The sequence below is a fragment of the Ylistrum balloti genome, unplaced genomic scaffold (assembly GCF_031769215.1).
Source record: "Ylistrum balloti isolate Yb309-2 unplaced genomic scaffold, AGI_CSIRO_Ybal_v1 Utg370042, whole genome shotgun sequence".
Taxonomy (NCBI): domain Eukaryota; kingdom Metazoa; phylum Mollusca; class Bivalvia; order Pectinida; family Pectinidae; genus Ylistrum; species Ylistrum balloti.
Genome location: NW_026782099.1, coordinates 1638788 through 1664510, shown reverse-complemented (window position 1 = coordinate 1664510; position 25723 = coordinate 1638788). Strand labels below are relative to the sequence as shown.

Genomic DNA, 25723 nt, shown 5'->3' with positions numbered 1-25723 from the left:
CACTTACCTTACACGGCTATACTAGACATAAGGTAAATCACTTACCTTACACGGCTATACTAGACATAAGGTAAATCACTTACCTTACACAGCTATACTAGACATAAGGTAAATTATGGTCACCCTTTGTGATTTAAAGTTCTTAATTTTCTAATCTACAACATAAAGATACCTGTGACGGAATGTTACTAAAGGTCATGAAAAATAAGCGTTATGTAATCACATGACAACAGTTAAGGTGTCCTGATGAAGCCCACTGTGCAGGCAAAACTGGTAGACATTTTTTATTAATAAAACTTAACTTATACTGAACCTGTTAATTTTCTCTATCCCAGAATGCATGAGTGATGTACAATAACTCTGGGTCAAATTGTTGTGACCCTTACATGAAAAAGAAATACAGTAACTTCCCTAATCTTAATTGTTATTTCGGGTCAGGAATGGATGAATGGTTTCCCTGAAAAGTTCACAATTTCAATGTCAAATACTTTCAAAGACAATATACAAGAAAACACATTGCCTAGGATCAATGTTTCTTTATTTATTATGATACAAATTTAACTCTATCACAGCCTTGGTAAACCTCATCTTAAGTCATAACAGTAGATATACAGGCAAAGGCCAAAACATGGCAGTACTTCAATATTCCTGGTCTCAAAATTTTGGAATCCTTGTCTTACCGGTAAGTCATAATCAGTATATGTACAGGCAAAGGCAAAACATGGCAGTACTTCAATATTCCTGGTCTCAAAATTTTGGAATCCTTGTCTTAAGTCATAATCAGTATGTGTACTGGCTAAGGCCAAAACATGGCAGTACTTCAATATTCCTGGTCTCAAAATTTAAATCTTTAATTGACTAGCATTAACAATATTAATTAGTATTTGTTGATTTTCAATCATGATAACCCTGTTAGTTTTCAATGTTCATTAAACTCACTTTTCATTTATACTTAGCACTCTAATGACCTTGGATAAGTATGTGAACAATCCATCAGCAGATCGGGTCCATCACTGTAAAATATCTCTGTGTTCACCACTCTTCACCTCTGTTGTTATTATACAACTAGTTTATATTCTATTTCTCAGGTATGTGTTGTAACCCAACCAGACAAAAGTCTATTGACTAGACTTTCTTCATTTATGGAAAATTACTGTTCCTGGTCAGAGTGGTGTCATAATATGTCTCTGGTAACAAATGTCTAATATGTATTTACAATGCAATACATTTGTTCAACTTCACTCCATTAATATCCCAGATCTTTGTGATCTATATATAAGTGTCACTATTTTGAAAACATCATGAACATTCAATCAGATTAACCCTGTAAAGAAATTACAAGTAGAACGAGGCTAACTTTCAGAAAGGCATGTTTTAAACAGCCATTGGTTATGTTACAGTTGTTACAGCCCAATCTTAATGATGTATTTCGTGTGTAAAGCAAAGTTGTCAAGCTGTATGGAGAAACTCCATTGACTTGTCACTTCTTCTTGTTTCTGTGAAGATTCGGAGCAGATACTTTAACCTTTCCTGGAATGTTTCGACTCTGGTCAACATCCTGTAAAGCAAAATGCACAATATATCAAAATGGAATGCAAGCACTGCAGGCAATACTAGCTCCATCATCTCCAACCATACATCAGTATGAAATATGTCTTACTATATGTCCCGCAATGGCACCAGCTACTTGCATATAAGCCTTGGCAATTGAAAAAGAAAAGGAAAAAGAAATACAAAGGTTTATGCCAGATTCTCCTGCAACTGAGGAGAGTCAGTTTTACATATAGAATCAGTGGAACGCCAACACTTTAAGTATTCACACACAAAACCTGGCATGTTAAGATAAGGTATGCTCTAGAATGACCCCCTCTAGTACTATAAGAGTTATTACCGGAGGGAATTAAACAGACGTGTGGAGAATAAATGAAATAGTCCCCTCCAGTAGAACTAGTAGGGGACTACTAAAACACCAGAACCCATCAATCTATAGACTTTAAAATTACATCAAATATCTTTGTATTTTTCTCACAAAAAGGTTACATACTCTTCTTAGAAAATAGATTAGAAATATTTACATCTTTTAAAATAACAAATGATTCCAGGTTTTCTGTCCTCACCTTTAATATTCTCATTAGATCCTTCTCTCGACTCGTTGCTGCTTTGTCGTGTAGAAACATATTCAAAGCTGTCTTTGCAGCTGTTAAGAAATGATAAAATAAACTCTATAAGAAATTGTGTGTTAAATCATTTCAACTAAAACTTTTCACTCAAACCTTTCAAACAATTACAAATACTCTATATGTATTCTTTTCTTATGGAAATCAATAATGACTTACCTTTCCCTCTTTTTGTGGAACCTGGTGTAAGTTTAACTTTGTATCTGCAAACAACAAGTTTGATTTATATGTTTGAAGACAAAGTTATGTAAAGCCTGTTAAGTGAAATGTTTTGCTTCATTCAAATGGTCAAACCAAAGCATGTGGAATTTATTTTAACATATTATAACCTTGTTATCTGTATAAATACTGGTTTTACATAGAGACTTTCTACTCTAGTGTTGTTAAAATTTACAGAAGCTTTCCATTTTCACAAATCTGTAGCATCACAGGCAATGTGATATTATAAAAAGAAAGGGAAATGATGTGAAAAAGTCATCATTTTAGATTTTGTTTCAGTCTCAAGAGATGTTTCCATGTAATTTTGGCCAAAAACTTTAAAGATTAACTGAAGTTTCTGGCAAACATAGTGGGTGTTAAAGTACACACTGTGTTTAACTGAATCTTGACTATATGTTCTTAATACATCTGTGACTTTGGAAAGTGAAAACAAAGTTTTCTTTCAGCTAACCAAAAGCTCACTAAAATTATATCATAGGAAACAGAGACTTGTGTAAGACACTTGAATACCTGATGTATAAGCGAACTTAAAGCTACCAGTAGTGTCCATAAGAGAATTTGAACATTTCATTAGCTCAATTCAATGAATTTAATATACTCAAGTTTACCACAGAAAATAGGTACCTCTGCTTGTTTAAGTTTACGGAATATAAAACCCAGTGTTCAGACCGAGGAATATGTTGTACATGGTTATAGTACGTACTTGTAGTTGGTAAGACAGTTGTACGGTGCACACACGGGAATGGCATACAGAAGTTCATCCTCTGTAACTGGAATTCCTGTTAGTGAGTCCAACATCTGTAGATCCTGTAAACAATAGCATGACACACTGGTTACTACTTGAGTAAACACTGTCCTCAAGCAGAAAATTATATATATCACTACATAGAGAGGGTAAAAATTTCTGAAGGATGAAGGAGAAGTGTTAGTTTGAACCCAGCAAGGGAAGTATATTTTTCATTACTCCTTCCTATTAGCACTGAAATATATTTTTGAATCCTGTCAAATCTATTTCTATTTATTTGAATATCAAAGGAATAACTGTTACTGTTGTACAAAAAAATGGCTCATGTTGCTAGGTAGGATGTAGTCAAGACAGAGGGAGGAAATTTAAGAGGTTAGAAATTATTATGGTAAGCCATTCTGATGACTTACATCTGCAGTGTGTGTTGTCTCATCCTCTCCCTTGTCATCAGTTTTATCCTCCTACATAATAGAAACACAACAATATAAAAAAGATATGATATATACACATATATATTAATATTAATATCTTAATGAATTTTTTTTTTCTCTTTTTCCATATTTAAAATAAAAAGAATTCTGCTCAAAACTGTATCGGTCATCTGTTCATAATTTCCTACATGAGAGATTTTTGATGTGGTAACACTATCCATATACAAACAACAAAATATAAATATGTAAATAGGTTCTGTGGTACTATAAGTCTATCTTTTAAGTGTAAGTTACAGTAGTCTCAATGTTCTTCATGTACAAACATTGCAGTAATTTGACTTCTATCTCTTTTTGGTGTTGACTCTTGGATAAAAACCTAGTTATGAACTGCATATAACAATCTGTATATTTAGAAAGCATATGGGTTACCTGACTAGTTCCAACCATTTCCTCATTCTCTTGATCCATTTTTCTATCTGCTGTTATTCCAGTAGTATCTAGAAAATAGAACAGTATATAATCTAATATCAACTGATGGAAACCATAGACTAACTTATCATTGGCAATTTTCACAGGGGTTTCAATTTCACTTTATCTGCAGTCATTAAAGATATCAAAAGATCAAATACCTAACAGGAAACATTTTTAGAGTGAACTGAAATCTTGGAAATGTTTGTTAGAATTCGTATATTGGATAACAATGTATATACATGTACAAAATGTAATCCTTGTGATCTTGCCATCCACAAATACCTGGTTCATTGTAAAACCTGAAGGACATCAACAAATACCTGGTTCATTGTAAAACCTGAAGGACATCAACAAATACCTGGTTCATTGTAAAACTTGAAGGACATCAACAAATACCTGGTTCATTGTAAAACTTGAAGGACATCAACAAATACCTGGTTCATTGTAAAACTTGAAGGACATCAACAAATACCTGGTTCATTGTAAAACTTGAAGGACATCAACAAATACCTGGTTCATTGTAAAACTTGAAGGACATCAACAAATACCTGGTTCACTGTAAAACTTGAAGGACATCAACAAATACCTGGTTCAGTGTAAAACTTGAAGGACATCAACAAATACCTGGTTCATTGTAAAACTTGAAGGACATCAACAAATACCTGGTTCAGTGTAAAACTGAAGGACATCAACAAATACCTGGTTCATTGTAAAACCTGAAGGACATCAACAAATACCTGGTTAAGTGTAAAACCTGAAGGACATCAACAAATACCTGGTTAAGTGTAAAACCTGAAGGACATCAACAAATACCTGGTTCAGTGTAAAACTGAAGGACATCAACAAATACCTGGTTCAGTGTAAAACTGAAGGACATCAACAAATACCTGGTTAAGTGTAAAACCTGAAGGACATCAACAAATACCTGGTTCAGTGTAAAACTGAAGGACATCAACAAATACCTGGTTAAGTGTAAAACCTGAAGGACATCAACAAATACCTGGTTAAGTGTAAAACCTGAAGGACATCAACAAATACCTGGTTCAGTGTAAAACTGAAGGACATCAACAAATACCTGGTTAAGTGTAAAACCTGAAGGACATCAACAAATACCTGGTTAAGTGTAAAACCTGAAGGACATCAACAAATACCTGGTTCAGTGTAAAACTGAAGGACATCCACAAATACCTGGTTCATTGTAAAACCTGAAGGACATCAACAAATACCTGGTTCATTGTAAAACTTGTAATCTTGACATTCACAAATACCTTGATCACTGTATAACCATCAATTTTCATTGCCTGACCACGGACATTCACAAATACCTTGATCATGGCAAAACTATCAATCATTATTGATTGACCAGAGACATTCATAACTACCTGGTTCATTGTTAAGCTGTCAGTTTTTAAAGCCATTAATCAAATCAATTTTCTGGAAAATAAAACACAATTTGTTTTATTTTGACAAATGTTTTACATCTACATCTTTACTGATAACCAAATGCAGTCCCATTCTACAAAAGATAGACATACTCTCGAAAAGGTAGACCTATTCTACAAAAGGTTGACCTATCCTACAAAAAGTAGACCCATCCTACAAAAAGTAGACCCATCCTACAAATGATTAGAAAATAAATATTGATGTCCTAGAAGTTGATTGGATGTACTTTTTGTTAATGTCTTAGTACAACATACCTGTCAAGATGAGGTCTGCGGTGGGTTGTAGAATGACGTCCACACCTCTTGGCAGGCCTTTCTTCTTCTGTTGCTGTAACTGTTGTTTGGCACTTTGTGGTCGTGTATGATCTGACTCACCTCCTCTTCCTTTCTTCCCCTTTTTCTTTTTGTCATCTTTTTTAGAACCAGCAGACTATGGACATAAAATAATCATATTATCCATTGCTTCAATAGCTGTGTTAACTTATATGAATGTTTCCTGGATTTATACTGGAGATTGAAAATTGTAAACAATTGTTTTAATTTCCTGTATAACATTCCTTTTTCTGTTAGAATCTCACTTCAACACCCTGATCGTAAAATTAATTTCTTACTCCTAACATATCCATTTTTTGCTGTCTCTCCTCTTCATCCTGATCGGCATACTTTCCTTTCATCTTCTTCAGTTTACTCTGCAAGCAGGGAAATGGGTTAAACCCATATTTACATGATCAAGCATCAAATACTTCAAGTTATAGGTAAATCCAGAATTATGCATCTAGATACACCCACTGTATATCATGTATCTTACAATACAATACACATTGGTCCCTATGGAAATAGTATGCCTCATATGTATATTAATTATAAGTCGTCAAAATGGATCCAGATAATGAATTACATAACTATTACATATAAACTCTGGTTTAGACCTCACTCACCTTCTGTCCACGTTTAGCCTGTGCCTGCTGTTCCCGAATCTGTTTGTTTTCATGTTGCTGCGGTTTTGAATCTGAATCCTACATTTCAACAGAAGCATACAACTGTCATCATATAAAACACAAAGAACACACATACTGTAATATCACAAAACAAGAGGGATCTTTGGCCAATCATCAGAGAGGTGACCTTAATTTGTTTTATAATCTTTAAATCTTCACTGACACATTAACACATTTATTTACAAAACTTTATATCACAGAGTGATCTTAAACCATATTCAATTATTCTTTTGATGTCATCAGAAAACTGTTATGACAAGGAATCCCCCAGTCACTACTCTTTTGATGTCACATCAGAAAACTGTTATGACAGGGAATCCCCCAGTCACCACTCTTTTGATATCACATCAGAAAACTGTTATGACAAGGAATCCCCCAGTCACCACTCTTTTGATGTCACATCAGAAAACTGTTATGACAAGGAATCCCCCAGTCACCACTCTTTTGATGTCACATCAGAAAACTGTTATGACAAGGAATCCCCCAGTCACCACTTTTGGGTATGGCATGGAAATCTCTTACCAGCAAGTGTGAATCCAAATGTACTTGTGCAGATATATCCAGAGTAAACACATAAAACGATGTAAAAAAATTGGCATTGCTGTGTTAAAAATCTAAAGTGAAGTTGTTGTTTGAACTTTTAACTTGTAATAAGAAACATTTCTGAAATCTGTAAGGTTTTTCTTCAGATATGTTATGTACCTCGTGTTCATCTTTTGTGTGAGACAACCTTTCCTGAATGATTTGTTGTTTCTGTTGCTCCTCCGGATGCCCTTGATCTTCTTTGTGACCTTGACTGAGCCAAGACACACTATCCTCCTCGTCTAGCTGGAGGTGTTGTGTAGTTTTCTTTGCCTTCTTCAGATCCCTAATGGTATGAACACTCTTTTAATATAATTTGAACAGAAATCATGTTTTTAACTAAGTAGATCATCAAATGACTTTCATAATATTACATATGCTGTGCAATATTTATGATGTATAGATAACAAGTTACCTTCTTTGCTTAGCTGATAGTCGTACAACTGTGGGTTTCACAGGCTACAACAAGAAAGAGCAAGCATATGATTAATCAGCATTGTAGAAAACTGTTGATATATAGCTGGGCTTATCAAATACAATTGAAATTTCTAAAGAAATAATGACTACACAAAATAATGTGATGACTAACTAACTTCTAACTAGAAGTATTGACAACACAAAGTGACTGGTAATGTTGATGATACAAATAACATGGTGAAACAAGTTCTGAATTCAAGTACTGACTAGAAAGAATGACCTAGTTCCATGTTAAACTTGCAATTTAAAGCATATTTTGAGACTCTTAACAGTGACAGCTATTAAAGTAATCCAGGATGTGTTCCTTTGAATAAATCTGGGTCATGGGTACCAACAAATTTGCTTAATTCAATAGGAGAATGTCATATAAGTACCTTTTTTTCCTCCTCTACAGATATTTCAACAGTCTCAATGCTATCACTGGTGTTACTTCTTCCTCTCTGTAATTCATACCTGAAATGTATACATATCAAATTATGTTTTTGGGAATTAAGAATCAAAACTGAGTTATGATTTTGAAACTTTAGTTTTTGTTTATTTATTACACAAATCACGACACTGTTTCCAAATCCAATACAATCTGAACATTTCATTTTAAATTATATCATAATTGAAAACAAACATGACTATTCTAGCTAAACTCACTTATCTCCCTTAATGTGCTGCAAATTTATTTCTGTGTCAGGAAATATTGATGATTCCTCTTCTTTCTCCTCCTCTGTCACTTGCTCTTTCACCTCTTCAACTTTGACCTCCACTATTGGCATGTGTTGTTCCTCAGTTTCCTCTTCCTGTTCCTGTAGTGTCTCTAATGTCTGTTGCTGCTCCTCACCTCCAGTTTGTGAATTATCGTCTTCATCACTGCTGTCATCACTCATATCTACCATACTGGCAATGTCTGTGGTCACATCACTCTCTGTTACAATAGACATTTCATCCTCTTCTGTTGTTCGGATTTTTCTCTCTCCTTTATGGCGGAGAATGGAGTCATCCTCAAGCTAAAAAAAGGCAAAATAAGATAATCATGAAATATGATTGTCAAACAATTTTAAAATCAACATTCAGTAAAAGCTAATTTACAGGTATTATCAAAATATTGATATTTCAAGTCACATACAACCTGACTTACTGTAATTGATCAGAATAAAACATGGGCCATACAGTGTTTATAGTTTTCTCACCTTGAAAAGAAACCCAAATCCATACACAAGAAACGATGGTGGCAGATAGTTCTTTTTTCCTGGAATATTAAAAAATCATGAAATAAACTTTAACATAATTTTGATCTTTTTTAAAGCAGTTGCATCGAGCAGAATTTAAATTCACATGTTTGTAATCAAACACTTAAAGTAATGTATAAACACTTGATCATTAACAAACAGAAATAATTTTAAAGAGATTTTTGTATATGTTTTTATTTGTAATTGCTAACCTTTACACAATAGTATTACCAGAAATCACCAGAAATCTTACACCTAAGATATAAGAATGATCACCTACCTCTGATCATAAAACTTCCAGTGGTGAGGTACTCCCCAGAGGGTGCTGTTTTGGACACTTGATCATGATACACCCACCATGCACTAGTCACAACTTTAGCATCCCATGCTGCACTATTACAAATGGCCATACTTCCTGCCTCGTTCAGAGATTTTGGAGGCACAGGATTACCTGTTAACCATAAAAAGCAGATTTAAGTCACAAATAATGTCTGAATGGTGTTCATTTATGAAACAAACATATTTCTGAAAGATTTACATATAACATAAAACTGAAGAAAGCTGATTCATTTTGCAAGCATCAATAAAGAAATATATACTGACCTGTGGAGTTTTTAATCACACAACTACTGGCTCCATGGAGGTCAGCATGGACATACAGATCTCCTGAAAACATGAAAAATACTACACTTTAAACCTTTTTCAGTAAAACTCTTCTGAAGTAACACATCAAAATCATAAAAAAGGAATTTTGCAGTTTCATCAAAAAAATTAATTGATATTTCTACAATCTTTTCGACCTACCTGATTTGAGGTAACGCTTCACGATCATCTCATTCTGTTGTTGGTCTCGTCCTCCTATCACCAAGAAGTTTTCAGAAGTGATGAACCACAGGAACTTCTCAAACCTGAAAATACATTTTATTGTATTTTTTATCAATTTGAATATCTTTCATATTAAATTGCATAACCAGTAATCCTTTAATTTATTATCTAACAATTAAACTATTATTTGGAACCACAGATGTACCTTATACCTCTTTTCCCACGCACAAATAGATATATCTTATGATTTAATTGAATGAGGCATGTCCCCAAAGAAATTTATTAATACTAAAATTATGCAAAACACTTTGTCTTGCCATCCATTCACTGAATCACACTAATGACTCTTTGAAATAACACAGAGCCTCAGTAAGTAACTCACAAAGTGCCATCCCTATATTGACTCACACTAATGACTCTTTAAAATAACACAGAACCTCAGTAAATAACTCACACAGTGCCATCCCTATATTGACTCACACTAATGACTCTTTAAAATAACACAGAGCCTCAGTAAATAACTCACACAGTGCCATCCCTATATTGACTCACACTAATGACTCTTTAAAATAACACAGAGCCTCAGTAAATAACTCACACAGTGCCATCCCTATATTGACTCACACTAATGACTCTTTAAAATAACACAGAGCCTCAGTAAATAACTCACACAGTGCCATCCCTATATTGACTCACACTAATGACTCTTTAAAATAACACAGAACCTCAGTAAATAACTCACACAGAACAATCCATATACTGACTAGCACTAATGAATCTTTAAAATAACACAGAACCTCAGTAAATAACTCACATAGTGCCATCCCTATATTGACTCACACTAATGACTCTTTAAAATAACACAGAGCCTCAGTAAATAACTCACACAGTGCCATCCCTATATTGACTCACACTAATGACTCTTTAAAATAACACAGAGCCTCAGTAAATAACTCACACAGTGCCATCCCTATATTGACTCACACTAATGACTCTTTAAAATAACACAGAGCCTCAGTAAATAACTCACACAGTGCCATCCCTATATTGACTCACACTAATGACTCTTTAAAATAACACAGAGCCTCAGTAAATAACTCACACAGTGCCATCCCTATATTGACTCACACTAATGACTCTTTAAAATAACACAGAGCCTCAGTAAATAACTCACACAGAACAATCCATATATTGACTCACACTAATGACTCTTTAAAATAACACAGAGCCTCAGTAAATAACTCACACAGTGCCATCCCTATATTGACTCACACTAATGACTCTTTAAAATAACACAGAGCCTCAGTAAATAACTCACACAGTGCCATCCCTATATTGACTCACACTAATGACTCTTTAAAATAACACAGAGCCTCAGTAAATAACTCACACAGAACAATCCATATATTGACTAGCACTAATGACTCTTTAAAATAACACAGAGCCTCAGTAAATAACTCACACAGTGCCATCCCTATATTGACTCACACTAATGACTCTTTAAAATAACACAGAGCCTCAGTAAATAACTCACACAGTGCCATCCCTATATTGACTCACACTAATGACTCTTTAAAATAACACAGAGCCTCAGTAAATAACTCACACAGTGCCATCCCTATATTGACTCACACTAATGACTCTTTAAAATAACACAGAGCCTCAGTAAATAACTCACAAAGTGCCATCCCTATATTGACTTGCACTAATGACTCTTTAAAATAACACAGAGCCTCAGTAAATAACTCACAAAGTGCCATCCCTATATTGACTTGCACTAATGACTCTTTAAAATAACACAGAGCCTCAGTAAATAACTCACACAGTGCCATCCCTATATTGACTCACACTAATGACTCTTTAAAATAACACAGAGCCTCAGTAAATAACTCACAAAGTGCCATCCCTATATTGACTTGCACTAATGACTCTTTAAAATAACACAGAGCCTCAGTAAATAACTCACACAGTGCCGTCCCTATATTGACTTGCACTAATGACTCTTTAAAATAACACAGAGCCTCAGTAAATAACTCACACAGTGCCATCCCTATATTGACTCACACTAATGACTCTTTAAAATAACACAGAGCCTCAGTAAATAACTCACACAGTGCCATCCCTATATTGACTCACACTAATGACTCTTTAAAATAACACAGAGCCTCAGTAAATAACTCACAAAGTGCCATCCCTATATTGACTTGCACTAATGACTCTTTAAAATAACACAGAGCCTCAGTAAATAACTCACACAGTGCCATCCCTATATTGACTCACACTAATGACTCTTTAAAATAACACAGAGCCTCAGTAAATAACTCACACAGTGCCATCCCTATATTGACTCACACTAATGACTCTTTAAAATAACACAGAGCCTCAGCAAATAACTCACACAGAACAATCCATATACTGACTCGCACTAATGAATCTTTAACATGACAAAAGGCCTCAGTAAATAACTCATACAGAGCAATCCCTACATTGACTCACATTCATTGCTCTTTAAAATGAAAAAAAAAAGGATCAGTAAGTAACTCCTTAACACAGAGCTATCCCTACATTTACTCACCCTCCTGATTCTCTCAAAGTACATATATCATATATCCCCAATAATTTTCTTCTAACACAGAATCATCCCTACACTGACTCACACCCCTGATTCTCTGCAGTGACATATACTCAGTAACTCCTTCACATAGAGTATTACCAGTAGGTTTTCCTTGTCTTGTTGATGGAGGCTGCTGTTGCTACTTCTTTCAGGGTCTCTTTCGTCTTTTTCTCTGCAGATTTTAGAGCCTGAGGTAAAACACAAATGGTTCATAATTAAAGGAAGCTTTTTGCTACCTAAATATCTTTATGTAAAAGGTACAAGAAAAGAAGGTTATTACCTATACATGTTATCTATCACAGATTTTACCTGTACATGTTATCTATCAAATGTTTTACTTTTACATGTTATTAATCAAAGGTTTTACTTGTACATGTCATCTATCACAGGTTTTACCTGTACATTTCATCTATCACAGGTTTTACCTGTACATGTTATCTATCAAATGTTTTACCTGTACATGTCATCTATCACAGGTTTTACCTGTACATTTCATCTATCACAGGTTTTACCTGTACATGTTATCTATCAAATGTTTTACCTGTACATGTCATCTATCACAGGTTTTACTTGTGCATTTCATCTATCACAGGTTTTTCCTGTACATGTTATCTATCAAATGTTTTACCTGTACATGTCATCTATCACAGGTTTTATCTGTACATGTCATCTATCACAGGTTTAACCTGTACCTGTAATTTGTCACAAGTTTTACTTGTACATATTTATCATTCAGGGAGAGAGGACTTTGCTCTGTGGTTGCTGCTTCAATAACTTAAACTCACCTTTGCTGAGGCATCAATGGTTTTCTGTTCCTTTTTAGCTGCCTGTTTTTTCTTGACAAAAAACCTGTAGGTTAGCAATATAATTATCTCTGATTAGAAGTTTGTTATAGCTGCAATAATGACAAATTTAGTGTATACTAGCACTTTCCTTAAACATAATATAACATGTAAAAATACTAAAGTACCCAGAGCATTTTATATATTTAATGACCTCTTGGAAAGATTTCAGTATCCCCCAACACAACAGAGCTTGTATCATTAGTCATCCTTGATTTTACAGAAAGCTGTTTGAATACCTTACACTCCAATGCATACTCATATACATGTTTTGGAGAACTTACTTGCGCGAGTTGGCGTAAGCACTGACAGAGAGGTCAATGTCAATCTTCTGGGGTCTGAGACAATCACTGTCTTCTTCATCACTGTCTGCATAAGGGTCACTGTAAATATAAGCAGGTTGTCACACAGGGAATTAATAGAATGTTCCAGCCATGCGGACAGATCAATTGACAATAGGGCAGACGTATCTGACCTCAGAACATAATTATGGTGGGGACATAGGTTAATGTTACAACCTGATAGTTGTTTTATATGACTTTGAGGTAAAGACTATAGAGACCTAAAGTACCTAAAGACATATGTACACTACGTAACTTTAATCAGTTAAAGGCCAATGAAGACAGTTTCAATGGTTTGCATGTCACAGCCCAGTACTTGTGGAACCTGTAACTGCAAGTCCTTTTGTTCTTTTCTTATCAAATCCAAAATCAAACCGACTCAAGTAAAGACCAAAGGGAAAATATATATGAAATTGGAGAAAAATCCATACAGTATTCTTAAGAAATAAGAACAACAAACTTTACTTGGCATATTCCAAGATAACTGCCTGCAAGCCATTTTCTTTTTAATCCCAAACTCAACCAGGCACAACTAGGAACAAAGAGGAACCTATACATGAAATTTCAGAAAGATCTATGCAGTATTTCAAGAAACAGTGATAACAATCTTTCAAAGTCAAAATCCAAGATGGCCACCTGCAGGCCATTTTATTTTTCTGATTAGTACCAACATCAAATGGGCACAACTAGGGACTACAGGGAACCTACATATGAAATTTAAGAGAGATCCATCCAGTACTTCTCAAGAAATAGCAATAACAAAAGTTGTTTACGGATGGACAGACTGACAGACAACAGACATCAGGCGATTTGAATAGCCGATCTATTGATGTTGGACTAAAAATATGAAACAAAGAAACTGATCAATCAAGATAAGCCAGGTGAATACACAGCAAGAGGTATATATCGAGACTTTAAATGAGAAAACAAGACAGAACATTCTACAATAGTTGTCAATTTTATATCAAACATGATATCTTCTTAATTTTACCTCAACAACATTGTCATGTGGTTGGTGTCAAGTTTCAGAGTTTTGATCGTCCTGGCAACCGGATCCCCTTTCGACTGTGCCTCTTTAACCAGGTTATTGATCTCTGCCCAATCTATCTGATTGGCGATTGCACTCCTTACAATGGTGATGGCTTTGTCAACCTGTCAACATTCAAATCAAATCTTGCAACATTTCCTATGACAATGGTTTTGACTTTATCCTCTCTTCATTTTCAAGAACATTACATATAACCTATTTTTATTTTATGTAACCGTATTCTTTCTCAAGATAACTTATGAAGTATCTGAAAGAAAGATTCCATGAGAGAAATTCCTTGAAATGAAACTTCAAAGTGGTTATGGTGCCTTCTTTATTTGCTCTTTTTTTCACAATCCTGTTACATGTTTGGCAAAAAGAACCTCTTACAACTATTCCAGCAAAACATCTTCTTGACCCCAGGACTCCAAAATACTCTAAACATACTTAATTGTTGCAATGAAATTTTAGCACTTTATCACTTTGAGCAGTTAATGAAATGGCGAATTCGCACATCAACAAACAAACAAACAACATACAGAATCTGCAATTCATTCAATCATATTTTAGTGCAATGTATTCAGTGTAAAACGCCTAAAATAAGATAACATTGAAATATGTACATGTACAGTAAAATATTTCTGTCTATGGTTTGGTGTCCTTTACTTCTAAGCAAAATTATTGCAGATTAAATTCTACGATTGGTAGCCTGAATGGAAACCTGGTCACTTGGGTGGGATAAATGTTTGACTGGAATAACTCGAAACAAAACCTGGAGTCATAGGGTGGGATAGATGTTTTACTGGAATAGCCTTAAAGATTTTAAGGGAGATACATACCAGCTCTAGGTTCATTTCGATGAGCTGGCCCTTACTGATGTCAGTTTCCTGTTCTCTCTGAAGGTTATCAATTCTCTTTTCATGATCCTTCTTAACATTATCAAGCTTCTTCAAAGCTGCTTTTTCCTGTAACAGAACATATGATTTATTTTACACACGGTTACCATTGAAGATGTAGTCAGATAAGTCAATAAATAAAGCTGACATTTAAAAAAAGATGGACACCATAACGTTTACTACAATAATCCTCATCATGTAGTAAATATGACATACAAAATAAATTAACAACCAAGAAAGGTTCTGGTTTCATTATTGGTAAGAACATTGTCTACAGGTTTAGGCATAAAAACTAAACATCACTTTTAATCAGGACAGATATTGCAGATTACAATAACAGTATATGTCCAATGACGTGACAGTAGTAAAGCTTCATAACATTACTGTTTTAAGGGCAATAGTTCTAATGTCATATGACTTCAGTATTTGATATTCAAGTATATTACATCATTGACAAACCCTTTTAATACAGATTTTGACAAATTTACAATGTATTTGCCATGGTAAATTCATCACTCTACCTGTTGCAAACTTTTCATATCCAGTTTCTGACTCTCTAACTTTGAGAAGAATTCATCTACTGCCTGTAAAAAAATGAAAAAAACAAAACATATATGTTAAATACACAAGTCCTCCCCAAAGGCATTACAATAAACAAATGAACGTAATTATATGAAGTGCTCTAAACAGATTATCAAATGAACTTATAACTCCCTTGTAAGTATACACATATTATATCAATCTTTTAACAAGCCAAAAACTTGAACTTTTAATTTATCTAAAAGGGTTCCCAACTGACATCAATATCAAAGTTTTGATACTGTTGATCATTACTTTTACAATTTTTACCAAATTTTAAATGTTCAGTAATTTACCTCGGTATTGTTTTAACATTCACCTTTATATAATTTTACAAGTTCAGTAATTACCTTGTGAAGGTGTTAATTTTCACCTTTCTATATTTCACAAGTTCAGTAATTACCTTGGTATTGTGTTAACATCCAGCTTTTTATAATTTTATAAGTTCAATTATTACCTGATTTTTATCCTTTTACCTTTCTATAATTTTACAGGTTCAGTTATTACCTAGTAAACATTTTAGTTTTCACCTTTCTATAATGTTACAAGTTCAGTAATTACCTTGTTGAAATTTGCCAATTCACAAACTGGTTTATGTTCGTACTGCTTGAACAGCATTGGGTGGAATTCTTCATACCTGTAGCAGAGAACAATATAATTTAATCAATGAAATTAGGTTTGTATAAAGCTTCAATGTACCTATATTAGGATATGAACACTGCAGTTTGAATTCAGCTAATTTCACTCTCTGTAAAGAGGTTTATACCTTGACTGCTGGTAAATTGTGTCCATCAAACTTGAAATTAGACCTTTCTAGGGAAACCAGAAAAGCTTGCATCTAATTTCAATATCTAATTTACAGTTGACTTTGATTAGGGATATTGATATTAAACAATACCTTCACTTAAATGGATATCAAATTATTCAGCAACTCACACTTGCCAAACCGAACCAAAGAGCTACCTCACATAATAGTCTTCAGATGGATGTCAGAAGAAAAAATACCTGATCCTTTCAATATACCATGTTTTTATTCTACTCTTTTACATTAATAGTAGAATTGTAACCCATAGGCTAACTCACTTCTGGTGTAACAACATTCAATCATCCCCATTCCCTACCTAAAACAGTTTACAGTTTAACAATATAAAATATCATACATCTTCCTTTAAATGATTTCCGTAATTCTTCCATATTTAGAACTTTTAACAATCCCTGATGACCTTCACAGTCCTCTTTTTTCACAAAGACTCTGTGGTGATAGATGTATGAAATTTGTGGCTTCAAAATATCTTCCCTAATGAACTAAATGAAATGTGGACAAACGTCATCTCTTAAATGGAAAAACAAAATGTTTTAAATCGACCCAAGTTCTTGACAAAAGAGTTAATTTTTATGATGCTGTTTTATAACAAGACTTGTTAGTATATACACAACTGATACTTACACTAATAATCCGTATAAACACAGCTAATACTTACACTAATAATCCGTATAAACACAGCTGATACTTACACTAATAATCCGTATAAACACAGCTAATACTTACACTAATAATCCGTATAAACACAGCTGATACTTACACTAATAATCAGTATAAACACAGCTGATACTTACACTTATAATCAGTATAAACACAGCTGATACTTACACTAATAACCTGTATAAACACAGCTAATACTTACACTAATAACCTGTATAAACACAGCTAATGCTTACACTAATAATCAGTATAAACACAGCTGATACTTACACTAATAACCTGTATAAACACAGCTAATGCTTACACTAATAATCAGTATAAACACAGCTGATACTTACTCTTATAATCAGTATATACACAACTGATACTTACACTAATAATCCGTATAAACACAGCTAATACTTACACTAATAATCAGTATAAACACAGCTGATACTTACACTTATAATCAGTATAAACAAAGCTGATACTTACACTAATAACCTGTATAAACACAGCTGATACTTACACTTATAATCAGTATAAACACAGCTGATACTTCCACTTATAATCCGTATAAACACAGCTGATACCTACACTTATAATCAGTATAAACACAGCTGATACTTACACTTATAATCAGTATAAACACAGCTGATACTTCCACTTATAATCCGTATAAACACAGCTGATACCTACACTTATAATCAGTATAAACACAGCTGATACTTACACTTATAATCAGTATAAACACAGCTGATACTTCCACTTATAATCCGTATAAACACAGCTGATACTTACACTTATAATCAGTATAAACACAGCTGATACTTACACTTATAATCAGTATAAACACAGCTGATACTTACACTTATAATCAGTATAAACACAGCTGATACTTACATTAAAATAATCAGTATAAACACAGCTGATACTTACACTAATAATCAGTATAAACACTGCTAATACTTACACTTATAATCAGTATAAACACAGCTGATACTTACATTAAAATAATCCGTATAAACACAGCTGATACTTCCACTTATAATCAGTATAAACACAGCTGATACTTCCACTTATAATCCGTATAAACACAGCTGATACTTCCACTTATAATCAGTATAAACACAGCTGATACTTCCACTTATAATCCGTATAAACACAGCTGATACTTACACTAATAATCAGTATAAACACAGCTGATACTTACACAAATAATCAGTATAAACACAGCTAATACTTACACTAATAATCAGTATAAACACAGCTGATACTTACACTAATAATCAGTATAAACACAGCTGATACTTCCACTTATAATCCGTATAAACACAGCTAATACTTACACTAATAATCAGTATAAACACAGCTGATACTTACACTAATAATCAGTATAAACACAGCTGATACTTACACTAATAATCAGTATAAACACAGCTGATACTTCCACTTATAATCCGTATAAACACAGCTAATACTTACACTAATAATCAGTATAAACACAGCTGATACTTACACTAATAATCAATATAAACACAGCTGATACTTCCACTTATAATCAGTATAAACACAGCTGATACTTACACTAATAATCCGTATAAACACAGCTAATACTTACACTAATAATCAGTTTAAACACAGCCGATACTTACACTAATAATCAGTATAAACACAGCTGATACTTACACTTATAATCAGTATAAACACAGCTGATACTTCCACTTATAATCAGTATAAACACAGCTGATACTTACACTAATAATCAGCATAAACACAGCTGATACTTCCACTTATAATCAGTATAAACACAGCTGATACTTCCACTTATAATCAGTATAAACACAGCAGATACTTACACTTATAATCAGTATAAACACAGCTGATACTTACACTAATAATCAGCATAAACACAGCTGATACTTCCACTTATAATCAGTATAAACACAGCTGATACTTACACTTATAATCAGTATAAACACAGCTGATACTTACACTTATAATCCGTATAAACACAGCTGATACTTCCACTTATAATCAGTATAAACACAGCTGATACTTCCACTTATAATCCGTATAAACACAGCTAATACTTACACTAATAATCAGTATAAACACAGCTGATACTTCCACTTATAATCAGTATAAACACAGCTGATACCTACACTTATAATCAGTATAAACACAGCTGATACTTACACTAATAATCAGTATAAACACAGCTAATACTTACACTTATAATCAGTATAAACACAACTGATACTTACACTTATAATCAGTATAAACACAGCAGATACTTACACTAATAATCAGTATAAACACAGCTGATACTTACACTAATAATCTGTATAAACACAGCTGATACTTACACTTATAATCAGTATAAACACAACTGATACTTACACTTATAATCAGTATAAACACAGCAGATACCTACGTGAGTAGATCTTGATTGTCCCCTTCCTTCACTGTAACCCTCTTCTCTTTCTTCTGCACAATCACACCCTACAGATAGAATCAATGAAGGTAGAATTAGGGATGTAAGTTGGGCACCAAATAATATGTGTCAGAAGAGGAGGATAACTGGCACTGACATTAGTTTTCTTTATACGATATGTTTACTTAATTTCTAACACCAATAAAACAGTAAAATGTGTATGGTACCAGCTTACACTTCAAGAATTTCATTTCAAAATATTATTAGTTACGTCTCAATATTAAGATTATATATGAGGAGGTTAATTAATCACAACATATTCAAGCGTTACCTGTAGGTGGGTGTTTAATCCATATTAAGATATGAATATTAAGATTGTGACATATTGTCAAGTTCAAAACTTCAATTGAAAAGAAATTCCTCAGGATGCTGTAAAATGAAGTTTGATTTGTAATTTAACTGCGACTATCATATTCCAATATGTAGAATCAATCAAAATCATTTTTCATGAATTTACACACACCTTGCATGGTTCACTCTGTAAAAAATCAAACAGCATCTCAGCTTCCTCAACAGCAATGTGCAACTGTCCCATGTCTGAAACAAAGTTCAATAAACCACTGTATACTTGATTATATTGAAAGGGGGGTGGGGGAGGTGGGGGATTCACCAGATCAATTTTTCACGTTGGTGTTTGAAATTAAAAGAAACATATTCTATATGAAGCTTGGTTTTTGTATTGAAATTATAAGACCATGCTCTATATGAAGTTTGTTTTTTCTTTGTAAGTAACTATTCTCAAAAATTTAACATTTTCACAGGACATATTTCACAACTACCAGAAAACAGTAATACTACAATATATGAAAGCAAGCTTTAAACTATTTTAGAACAGTATTGACATTATATTTGTAAAGGTTACCATCATTAACACTGAAGTGCTTGCCAATCTTTGCATACTCAGGAATACCTGCCACCAACAAACTGTGTTCAACAATGGCAGGACCATAGTCTAAAACACCAAGATATAAGAGACTAAAATCATATTAATCTATACATCATAACTGAAGTCTGGTGTACCTGTTATATGGGAAACTATATTGTTTTAAAGCAACATAAGTAATGTAATGAAGTTTCTTTTTTATAACTCATACCACACAGTATTACATAAAATTCAAATCTTTATCTTAAATCAAACATCGATCTTGTTTGAATCTCTAATAACTTATTATCTTCTGGTTATGATGTGTTCTAATATCACATTGAATCATAAACTTTTATAAAACATTAAAGATAATACTGATTCTCCACTACTTTCAATGTTTCAATCTCCAGACAAGTAAAACTTCAGTCACCATAACCAATTAAATTCTAACTCTAAAATGAGATGACTTTTAAGTGGGATTTTTTTTTACCTAGATTTGACACTAGAACCTTCTTCAAGGAATCGCCCTCCTTTGCTGCAGTAAGTAGTTCCATTAACCTTTCATATACAAAAACATTTCAAAAGTCTTTTAAAACAAAATGATGTAAATGTAAATATGGAACAAGTCTGTCCAAAATAAGAAATAATCTACTTTCTCTGATACTGAATTTTCCTACTAGTAGAACCTTTACTTTGGAAGTGGAAACAGGCTATTTCACTTAACTCTGGTAAATACTAAAATGTCAAAATAATACCATAATCAGAACTGTATCTCACTTTTCATCTGTAGGAACCTCATGTGTTTTGGTGGACACAATGGGGTACTTCTCTCTTACTGCAAATCTCACATCCTGGCTCTGGTCAGTACGAGGTCGCAAAATGTTCAGGATTGTATAGTCATAATCAGTCAGCACAACATTTCCCTTGAAAAAGAAATTGGAATGAAAATTATTGAGTCAACATTGAAAATCAAAATACTAGTAACGTCAGGTTATCTTCTATCTTGGTAATTCAAAATCTTTCAGTTGCTACTTTGTTACTCATTCCCCAGAGTGAGAACTTATCCCCAATGATGAGCAAATAAAGTAAGAAATCCAGTTTTGTTTTTTCAACCCTACAATTCAGTCTACTTGGATTATTCAGAACCTTAATAACAAGTTAAAATTTATTTTAGAAAATTTAGAATAATGTTGCTCTATCAATGAGAATAAACAATCATATGGTGTAGTAATTTCCTGTTCTATGAATATTACAGAGTATAACTATTTTGTCACACTACTTCTATAAAACCATTTTTTTAAGTTTGATGTTTGTTGTACAGATATTTTCTACTTCAAAACTGTGTTTGCAAGCTTGTGGAAGCATCATTCAAAACATCATTTGCACTTTTTGCTTAACACAAGTAAGACATTTTCAAAAGCTCTTCTACAATTTTCAATTGCCGTTTTTGTCAAAATTTTTTAAAATAATATGAAAACCAAACAGATGACACTCATCCCAAACAGAACATTATGATTTATGAACCGATCAAATTATTTTATCAATTCAGTCTTGTAAAAAACATATGATCCTTTTGTTAAACTATGGACAAAATGTTTTCACATTTAATTTGGTGATCTCAATTAAGCGGGTTTTCACCAAGTTCTAAGGCAGCAAATGTGATACAGATTTGGTAACTATATTTTGTTCACTTACTCTATCATATAGTTCCAGGATGACATGGTACGCAGCATCACTTGACCCAAACTGAAGATCAACTATTCTGTCGACACCAAGCTGTGTGACAGACTCCAAACGTCGACCTTTGATATGCTTCCTTAGCTGAATAAATGAAACAACAGAGTTATTGGACTCATTCAAACTTTGAGAACACGCTATATATCCTTGTATCTAGACTCAACAAAATTTGGAATTGGTGATCTGGACTCATCAGTAAAATCCTTCAAAAAGTACTGATTACATAAACAAAATTCACTGAATAGTTTGGCATACTGATGTACATAAAGATACTATCTCAAGTCAAGATGTTAGTTACTCTATGGTATGGAGATACAAAAACCAAACTAACTATTAATTCAGACACAGGATTTTACCATGTTTGTCCTTATATAAAGAACACTTCAGTTCATTTACCTTCATTGAGAAACCTGAAGGAGCCATATTCTTCGGCCAATCAAATTCTGTACAGTGAATTCTGATGCCAGACTCTATAAGTATAACAGCCTTTTCCTCTGGCCTACAAACACAAAGAAAGAGTAGTTCTGATTCTTACAGAAATTTCACTGGATATTTAATTTAAACTTTCCTATCATTGGCTAAAATAAAGAATTTAAATGGTTTGTTTAGCTATCTATTACATGTAAAAAGAAGAGACAAAGTAATGCTAATTACATACTTTAAAAGTAAATTAATGTATATCATTGAGAGGAAAGTTCATATTTCTTAAATACAGAATTATTGTATAGCAGCTAAGCATTATATAATATATTGTATGTAATGATCTTAACAAAACATGATTTCATCAACTCACCGTCCTAATTTGATGAGGTAGGTTTTGTTGTCAACATCATACACATTTACCACTCGCATTCCATAGAATCTACAATATAAAGTCAGCACAAACTGTAAAATCTGTGTATATATTTACATACAGTTAAACATATACCAAACTATCTTTTTTGTGTATCATAAAAACCAGTCAACAGAAATTTTTTTTTGATATAGGCGCAATTTATGAGACTGTCTATATCTCTTTGGAAAGCTAAACCTAAAGAAATTATTGTTAACTTGCCTTGTTTAAGCTAATTACAACTGAAATATCACCTTACATTGCATACAACTTTCAGCTCGAATAAAAAGAAAACCATTTCTAAATCAATGGCCCTAAAAAGGTGGGTAATTTTCTGTGGGACATGTAATTTTTATGTTTTATCATTTTCATTCATTATTAATTTGGTAACAAAAAAAAAGAGATTCACTAGTCAATGCACATTACAGTTTTTGTGGCTTTTCAGTATTTTACTGTTGAAAATATGCCATTTCTTATTCCATGCCTTAATTCCTTCATGTCCTACCCAATGCAGACCTCATAGACACCGATATAGTTGAAATGTATCGCATCCTACATCATAATAACATTTTGGATTCATAAGCACTTAGCATTAAGTCACATCAACATTTTGCCATTTCGAATAGTGTAGCCTCATATTGCCAGAAAGATCATTGTCTACACCATTAAAAAATTACTGTCCACCTCAACAGTCTTCATGATTTTAATTTTAAAGAAAAATAAACCCAACGATGGGGCAGGTTACTGTAATTCTTTTATGAGAATTTGTTATTTTGATGATTTATTGTTGAAATTATTCAGGTGGACACTAGAATTCAGATTGCTGGATTTATTACATCAACTTAGTTTCCCTTTCTATATAGACTACATGGTTGCACCTTTGAAAAATCAATCTTAATGTCACTGCATATGAAAGGAAAGGAAAGTAACAAGTCAGAAGATGTATTCAATCATAGAAATCTCCCAAAATTTGGTTCAAAGAGGCATGGAATGTTGTATTAACACTAGAAATATGCTATAAATTCAACTATACCACAATAAAACTGCTGAAAAGATATATTAAATTACTCTCGGAATACCAACTATCATGAACAGAACTTGACTGTGTCATCAGAGACAAGTAGCAGGGCTCCGAGATAGAAATGACAATACTTCACAAGTTGGTTATGATGAAAACTAAACACATATCACACAAGTGTGTTTATGCAAACATATTGTACAATGTTAACTGTGTATTTCCTTCCATAATGACAAAAATAAGATTTGAGATATGATTATGCAACCCTCGTCAACCTGTCCATCAACATTGCAGCGCCATAAAACATAGTGATGTCACCAATTTAGGAATTCGTTACAATGTATATTTTGCATGAATTCATTAATGAGTAAAGTTTCAGGAAGCAACATTAACATCCATGCGCAGCAGTTAAATGGCCGACGTCAGGACAGTCAGTGCTTTGTCTACACTACCTACAGAATGGAAGTGAAAGGTCAATTAATGGGGACTTTCACCTCCCTGATTGCTCAGTGAACTAGCAAAAATGATGATTAAGGCAGAGAAGCTTCCACTGGGCCTTGTTCCCTATCCCTGCATTACGTTATATGTTTCTAACTACAGTGTCTGACCATTTGATATTATTGGTAAAAACATGTAATTTGGTTGCCTTAAAATATCTTGACTACTTTGATATTCACTCAAATAAAACAATACATGGAAAAAACATGTTATTTTTTTCAGGTAATCTCTGACTCTTCTATTCATTAACAATGACAGAAAAAAACGTTTCAAAAGATTTGATCAGAACCCTTTCAATAAGGTGAATTTTCTAAAAATGTTATACTTGAAACTATATATAGAGAGACTACTAAAGGACTAAATATAACTGCTTACCAGGAAAATGATTGACAGGTAGAATTTTGTCCACGATTCCATGTGTAAACCAAGTAACATTTTAAGCTGTTGATAACATCGATATTTTCATGTTTTTCGACAGTCAAAGACGAATGTAATGCATTGTACAAATGTCATCAGAGAAATACTTTCATGTTTCATGTTTTGTTCGGTGATTATATTTAATATAATAAATTTGTAAGGAGGTGTATTTTGGCCTTGGTTTGGAAGGTTTCGCCAATAAAATCCGTTTTGAAAGAAATAATATCTTCTGTGTTGTCAAAATGTTCAAGGTTATGGGATATGTAAGTGATTAAGTTACAGATGAAACAGACTGGTTGTACAATGATAAGATATATATCACGCACAACGATCAAAATGGTTAGATAATACATTTAACATCACGGTAATAGTGTGTAATGTCTTTCACCATAATCCCGATTCAACAAAACCTCATGACATACTAACCTTTGTAATTCTTTAATACCGACAGCTATGTCGATAGTACTAAATCGTGACTTCATTTTGAACTGTATGTTGAGTCTGTTTACTT

The 25723-nt window shown here is 33.3% G+C and overlaps 1 protein-coding gene across 1 annotated transcript; it reads right to left on the bottom strand.

Annotated features, from left to right (window-relative positions):
• Positions 1-520: 520 nt before the first annotated feature.
• LOC132549064 (ribosome quality control complex subunit NEMF-like) lies at positions 521-25723 on the bottom strand. Its single transcript, XM_060212964.1, has 33 exons — positions 25639-25723; positions 23241-23309; positions 22844-22946; positions 22406-22531; positions 21488-21633; positions 21201-21268; positions 20708-20797; positions 20309-20382; positions 19786-19853; positions 16448-16523; positions 15829-15891; positions 15251-15376; positions 14376-14536; positions 13328-13426; positions 12987-13050; positions 12301-12389; positions 9567-9670; positions 9366-9428; positions 9043-9213; positions 8724-8782; positions 8188-8540; positions 7917-7995; positions 7481-7524; positions 7186-7351; positions 6424-6501; positions 6097-6174; positions 5741-5915; positions 4002-4069; positions 3552-3602; positions 3100-3203; positions 2337-2380; positions 2118-2197; positions 521-1558 (listed from the first exon to the last, which is right to left on the bottom strand). Exons 1-33 carry the CDS (start codon positions 25692-25694, stop codon positions 1481-1483), a joined length of 3273 nt encoding a protein of 1090 aa, XP_060068947.1. The 5' UTR covers positions 25695-25723; the 3' UTR covers positions 521-1480.

Bases quoted from the DNA above. Each gene is read 5' to 3' on its own strand.
- LOC132549064 (XM_060212964.1), bottom strand. From the start codon at position 25,694: ATGAAGTCACGATTTAGTACTATCGACATAGCTGTCGGTATTAAAGAA. The intron at 20,798-21,200 runs GTAAAAAAAAAT...TTGGTGTTTTAG, and splicing joins GGTTCTAGTGTCAAATCTAG to ACTATGGTCCTGCCATTGTT. The intron at 9,671-12,300 runs GTAATACTCTAT...ATGTATTTTCAG, and splicing joins AAGACAAGGAAAACCTACTG to GTTTGAGAAGTTCCTGTGGT.